Genomic DNA, 6,423 nt, shown 5'->3' with positions numbered 1-6,423 from the left:
TAATCCAGACCCGTTAAAACCACTTCCATGGCACACCAAAATTGTACGCACGAAAGGAAATCAACAATTTCTTCCATATAGGCCAAAATCATATAACAATCAGCAACTAACAGCCCCTAATTTCTACTGCATCATGAACTAAACCCTCAACTGCAAACTTTTTCAGCTTCGAGCTAGCATTGCACCCATTTTGACACATGAAATGTGAAAACCAGGCACTTACTCTAGAATGGGCACAATCCCAAGACGTAAAATATAATTATTCGTCATCAACAAACAGTTAAAGCTAGAAAAGTTCACTCCCACATCCTGCAAGACACAAGGCACAAGGAACAACAACTCACCTTTAATCCCAAAGATTTAAAACAATTGATGGATTTCTTTATCAAAGCTATACAAGTGGCCATTTCAGAGTATCCATATACATTACAGCATCAAGACTGCCCTTGTCTCGGGTGGGCAATCTGGGATCTCTATATCAAGACCCAGCAGGATTTTGAGGTATACAGTTTGATGAATTGTGAAGGCGAGAGCAGTGTGCTTCTTGGAGCACCGAGTTTGAAACCATCTCACCATCCTGGCCACCAATCAGCTTGAAATGTTTACACACTGCCCCATCCCTTTTGGCTGGCACAGATATGCTTCACAAGTTGAGCAGTCAAAATCAGATCCTGACAGACACATCGAAGCAAGCAATGGTTGACACCCCTCTTTTCTGCCCCAGTCATATTTTGGAACACAACGCAAGTCGCACCAACTTGAGCAGAAGAGCTTGGCTATCCAACTACCACTCTTTGCGCAGTGTCATATCTTTCCGCCTGGCCACAATACGAGTCGCACCGACTTGGCCACTCACTGTGTAAAAAGCCTCTGTCAACATCACGACCAGCAATCTGCTTTTCAACATCCTACAGGAATCATCGCAAGGTGACTGTGCTTCAACAAGGATACATATAATATGTTCCCATCTCTGCAACCTCACCTTTCACACCACAGGCTACCTCACCTTCCAGGTGTGAAACATGATTGGCAGCACCAGCATAGTGAATGCAGTTTGGTTAAGCCTCAGACGTCCTGCACTCCCATCTTGATGAGAAATGTTCCTTTTTCACAGCACCACCCCCCAGCCTTACCCTGTGCCTTAATTCACTTTAAACTCCAAGACGACTCATCCATGCATGAAGTATCTCGCATTAGTGCCGCAAAGACACTTGGAAAAAAGGATGTTGCAAGGCCTCCCTCGCAGTAAGCCTGTTCAACGGATCGAAGCAGAACATACCCTCCAATAGATTCACTAGTGAGCTTGGAACCTTCTCGACCTGCTTCCCCAACAAATCCTGGAAATGGAGAGACAACCGTGGTTACAGAACATAAACTCAGCTGCATCACAGAAATACTCACTAAGACAAATCAGTTGCATGATGCTCACTTTGAGTTTGGAAAGCCGTTCCACAGCTCGGATACTCTCCCTTGTTGTATACATATCAGGCCAATTCAGCGTTCTTTCATGCCTGAAGTACTTGTAAGCTTTTTCCCTGTTAAATAATAACACAAACTCTTAAAACCATAGGACAAGAAAGATAAAATAAGCTGCTCTACTATAGTTAGCCATAGAATGATATACATGAACACCAGAACAGAAACTAAAATTCTAGAAATTCACTTTACAATGTCATCACACAAAATAAGTAGCTAAGAGGCAAGACCAAGGTCCATTCACTTATGTGGCCACCACCATTAGTATATCATACTTACTTTGACCTTCTAACCAAATAAGAGGGCATTGGTCCAAAAACACGTTCCATCATGGCCAAATGTTCAAGATTTTCATGTGTTTGAAACAAGACTTCACCCTACAGCAGGACACTCATTGTTAAGCATTGCACTGGCACTACTATTCAGTCCCCAAATTTTCATGCCTTTGACAAAATTAAATTGAGCAATACCGAGCAAAGCTCAACCATGATACACGCCACGCTCCAAATATCACATGGATAGCTCCACCCAGACCCTGAGAACCATGAATATTTGTGTGAACAACAAATAACACGCTGAGTAGGGTTGAAAGTTCCTCAGGGCAGACAATAAGGGATTACTATTACTAACCCAAAATAACCTCAGGAGCACGATAGTGCCTGGTAGACAGAGTTGAAAAACTACATTCCCTGTCATATGTGGTGCTGCCAAAGTCAATAAGCTTTATCCTATTTGACTTAGGCAGCCGTCTCATTTGAACTGAATGCATTAAGGTGTTCTGTAAGCACCCAACCGCAAGAACAAAGGCAAGCAAAGAGCATGTTAGGCTATCAACTTTGTTTGGGGGCATGCATGTCATTCTAAGCACCCATTGATAAAAGTACCTTCCGATCAACGACTTTCACATAATCGGAAGAGACCAGAAGAACATTCTCAGGTTTAAGATCTGTGTGAATGAGGTTCAGATTGTGCATGTCTGCATTGTCAGCACATTGCTGGTAAGCTAGCAAAAAAATTAGATCATTCAAAGAGTCATTTTATTTAAGCAGAGACACACATGCTATAGATTCCAAAAGCTGTCTTCCAAAGTCCTGGACAAGATCAATAGAGAATGGGCTATATTCATTAGCCCGCAAAAAGTCATACAAGCTTGGACCAAGCCTCTCAAATACCTGGCAACAAATTCAAATCAAACTTAGGATAAAAGAACAGCTCAAATTAAAATAACTAGCCACAGACACATATCCCTCTTACTCACTATGCATTCGTGGTTTCTGTAATCAAACCATCTCCTCATCTGGACACAACCTCTGTAGATAAAAAATGGGCCCCATTAAAACAACAAAAGCTATCACCTCTTTAGTCCTACACTGCAAGCTCCTAAAGTCATCTCAGACTACACACACGGACAGAGACCGAGAGAGAGAGAGAGAGAGAGAGAGAGAGAGAGAGCCCAACCGAGAGCCCGATCTATCTTCTTCGGCAAGGGTGTGCAAAACATCAATTTCAATCATTGCAGCTTCCCTGTATTTCTCAGCACTGCGGACGACTTTAATGGCAACTACTTCTTCGGCTTCTTGATCCCAGCATTCTAAGACCCGCCCAAACGTGCCTTCACCAATTTTCTGTAAAATTTTGTCTGCACATGACCGATGCTACTTTAAGTGTTTTCAGAAATTAGCAATTACTCAGGAAGTAGCATGGCTATCAAATTGCTCGATGCTAGATTAATACATCTTGAAGTGAGGCTTTCTCCGACAATGAAATTGAGGTGTCCATCCTGATCATCTTTGTGAAAGGGAGGAGACGGAGAATTTACTGCAAAACATTGATCGCCAGGCCCGTTTTGAAGTTTTCTGGCGTCGGCCTTGCAAAGCTTCTCAGTGTCAACACAAAGGCTGTCACTATGGACAATACAGGAATCCACCGCCTGCTTGTCTTGACCAGATGCAAGGGAGGGATAAACCTAAAGGCAAATAAAACAGCATGCAGACAGCAAGTGATCAATAAAAGATCAAAGGAAGCAGAGAGACCTACATTCACAGTGGACAAACTCTTCTAATCAGTCCCAGCAACACACGGGCACTGGATTAGACAAGAAACCCGCATGACCCACAACCCAAAAATTAAAGCACCGAGACCCTAATCCTCTGGCAGACAATGACCGGAAACCTGACAAATCCAAAGAATGCAGACTTAAAACGGCAAAGCTATCTACCAATCATACCTGAAGCAACTGGGACGCCAGATGGAGTTGCAGGCGAGCCGCTTCTGAGAGAAGCAAGGGATCTGGAACATCCCAGCCAAGTCGCCGCCGCTTCAAAGGAGGCCCTGCTTCGGAAGGGAAGGGAACAGACACCAGATCGAGAGCCCCAAGATCCACTCAAGCACTTATGGTGCTCTTTGAAGTGCATCACATTCGGCATACATCTCAGCCAGAGCACTACTAAAGCATCATATTAGGCATACTTATTGGCCAAATCATCATCCAAGCACCACATTTGGCCCGGGTCCAGGGCCATGTCATCCATAGCTTTCTCTTCATTTCCCTATTTGATATTTCCCTTCATCAATGTAATGCAAGAGATGGCATAGCGGCCATGATACTCCTCAAGCACTTACTTGCTTCCCCTGATCAAATTTTGACTTTTGGCATACCATGCATTTTGAAACATACTCTTTATGGTATGTTTACTTTTCATGGTAGGCCAACATAAATACATTTTTACTCGAGAGTAGATGATGGAATCCTTCTTTGCCCCACATAATCAGAAGCACGGGATTCATGCTTGACTTTTTATTGTATGGGTGAGTAACACATATCCTATTGCCGTTTGAAAGATAACCATCTTGCAAGGTGAATGGTTCTTTTTTTCCTTCCCTAATGCAAAGGTTGTAGTTATGTAGTTTCAGACAGTAGCACACTCATCTATCATAAAAGATAGATCATTGTGAGTTGCTATAGACACCACATTTACCCTTGTCCATCGTGAAAGTGCATCGACCACTTAATTGTGCTTGCCAGCAATGTGAGCAATATGAAATTTAAATTGCGAAAGAAAATTTTCCCACTTCATTTGTTTGTCGAAGAGCTTGGTTTGCGTCATGAATTTCTTGAGGCTTTGTGATCCATTCGTAGGATGAACGGAACCCCCAGGAGATAGTGCTTCCATGTGTCTAGGGCATGTAGAACAGCTAAAAGCTCTTTTTCGTATATGCCCAAGACCCGTTCATCCGTGCTGAGCCTTTGGATCTCATATGCTATGGCATGCCCTTCTTGAAGCAAAACTGCTCCAAGGTAATACCACAAGCATCACATTGCACCTCAAATGGCTTTGAAAGATCCGGAAGCATAAGGACTAGTTGGGAGGTAAGCTTCTCTTTGAGCTTGTCAAAAGCATTTTGTTCTTTAGCAATCCATGAGTACTTAACGTTCTTCTTTGTTAAGTCATGCAATGGTCCTGCTATTTGAGAGAATTTTGCTATGAAGCGTCTATAGTATGCAGACATACCAATAAAGCTTCTTAGCTCATGTAGTTGGATTAGGCCATGCTTTTATTACCTCCAACTTTGATGGATTCCTACGGATACCATCTTGAGGGATAATGTGACCTAAATATTGAATCTCTTGTAGAAAAAATTCACTTTTCTTTTGATTAATGAAAAGCTTATTCTCATCACAACTTGAAAGATTACCTGGAGGTGTCACTTGTACTCCTCAAGAGAATTTGAGTGGCCTGAAGATTTTTTTCCATCGTTAGTTTGAATGTGGCTGGAGCATTGTCAGGTCAAAACTTGTAACTTATCAAATAAATCTTCTATCCGCGGCACGGGAAATCTTTTTTTTATAGTGATCCTATTTAGTGCTCTATAGTCGATGTACATGTGATATGTGCCATCTTTCTTTTGCACTAACAGTATCGGTGAATACAATGGAGAGGAGCTAGGCCTCACCATCCCTTTTTCCACCAATTCATGCACTTGCCTCATGATCCCCTCTTGTTGAGCTTGTGAAACTCAATAAGGAGGTTTATTAGGCGGTGAGCTTCCTAGTAGAATCTCTATTGCATGGTCATCATCCCCTCGTTTTGGAGGTAGCTTACTAGGGATGTCATCAATGAAAACATCTTGGAACCCACTTAGGAAATTAGACAACTCTAATTCCTCTGGATTCCCTTTATTGCTACTTGTGAAAACATTAGAATCATTTACAGATTCTCTAACAAAAATCATATACGCAAAAATAGAGCTTTTCATTGACTTATCAAAAGCAAGCGTATTTACAAGGGATATGGTGTTTTTCGACTCATTAGCATTTATGTACATGCTCTTTCTCCTATAGGTGAAGTAGATTCTCCTTTCAGGGAACTTCATGTTGACAGCCATGCGGTTGAACCATGGTGACCCTAGGATAACCTCCTCATGTTGGAGAGGAGAGATGAAAAAGTCTTCTTTGTCGACGTAGCTTTGAACATGAAGCCTCAACTTCCCAATCAAGGGAGTAATGAAGGCTTGTTGTCCCTTGAAAGCTGTGCCAACAGTTACAATATCTCCCATCTCAAAATCTTAAATGCCCAATTTAGTGGCCAACTCCGTTGATATGAAGTTGTGAGTAGAGCCAGGGTCAAAGAGATTAAGGGCATCATGCTCCCTTACATTCCCCCAAGCATAGGAGAGGGATGAGCCTTTGCAATGAGTATCCTCTTTTGGTGCTTCAACCATGGAAGCTCTAGGAGTGTCATTGCGTACGTTTCTTTTGGGGCAAGAACGATAACCACGTCCTTGCTCCCCACACTTAAAGCATTTATGGTCTTTACGAAAGGCCTCTAATTTTTCGGGAGAGAACTTATTTTCACCTTTGTAAGCTCCTTTCTCCTTTGCCTTATTGTTGTTGGTGTTGTTGTTGCTTTGAGAAGAGTTTTAAACATTGCTCTTTCCTTTAGCTTC

The 6,423-nt window shown here is 42.3% G+C and overlaps 1 protein-coding gene across 3 annotated transcripts; it reads right to left on the bottom strand.

The window, feature by feature from the left end:
* Window positions 1-325: 325 nt before the first annotated feature.
* LOC147456470 (serine/threonine-protein kinase AFC1-like) lies at window positions 326-3,859 on the bottom strand. 3 transcript variants are annotated; one of them, XM_086514918.1, is made up of 10 exons: window positions 3,704-3,859; window positions 3,211-3,442; window positions 2,935-3,115; window positions 2,735-2,786; window positions 2,361-2,648; window positions 2,107-2,254; window positions 1,947-2,011; window positions 1,756-1,853; window positions 1,430-1,535; window positions 326-1,337 (listed from the first exon to the last, which is right to left on the bottom strand). In XM_086514918.1, the coding sequence occupies exons 5-10, from the start codon at window positions 2,448-2,450 to the stop codon at window positions 1,194-1,196; spliced, it is 651 nt and encodes a 216-aa protein (XP_086371044.1). In that variant the 5' UTR covers window positions 2,451-2,648; window positions 2,735-2,786; window positions 2,935-3,115; window positions 3,211-3,442; window positions 3,704-3,859; the 3' UTR covers window positions 326-1,193. The 3 variants fall into 3 exon arrangements, with proteins under 3 accessions (XP_086371044.1, XP_086371043.1, XP_086371045.1); XM_086514917.1 differs by lacking the exon at window positions 3,704-3,859 and having other exon boundaries at window positions 2,361-2,452; window positions 2,534-2,648; window positions 3,211-3,342; XM_086514919.1 differs by lacking the exons at window positions 326-1,337; window positions 1,430-1,535 and having other exon boundaries at window positions 1,542-1,853; window positions 2,361-2,452; window positions 2,534-2,648.
* Window positions 3,860-6,423: the final 2,564 nt, after the last annotated feature.

Source organism: Adiantum capillus-veneris, chromosome 6, assembly GCF_014529385.1.
Source record: "Adiantum capillus-veneris isolate H3 chromosome 6, ASM1452938v2, whole genome shotgun sequence".
In the NCBI taxonomy this organism is placed as follows: Eukaryota; Viridiplantae; Streptophyta; class Polypodiopsida; order Polypodiales; family Pteridaceae; genus Adiantum; species Adiantum capillus-veneris.
Note: the sequence above shows the minus strand (reverse complement) of the source record. Positions and strands in the feature narration are given on the sequence as shown.

Excerpts from the sequence above, each read along its gene's own strand:
- LOC147456470 (XM_086514917.1), bottom strand. The coding sequence starts at position 2,990 with ATGATTGAAATTGATGTTTTGCACACCCTTGCCGAAGAAGATAGATCG. Across the intron at positions 2,787-2,934 it reads GAAGATAGATCGGGCTCTCG|AGGTTGTGTCCAGATGAGGA; the intron begins GTTGGGCTCTCT and ends TTTTATCTACAG. Across the intron at positions 1,536-1,755 it reads TATTTGGTTAGAAGGTCAAA|GGAAAAAGCTTACAAGTACT; the intron begins GTAAGTATGATA and ends ATTATTTAACAG.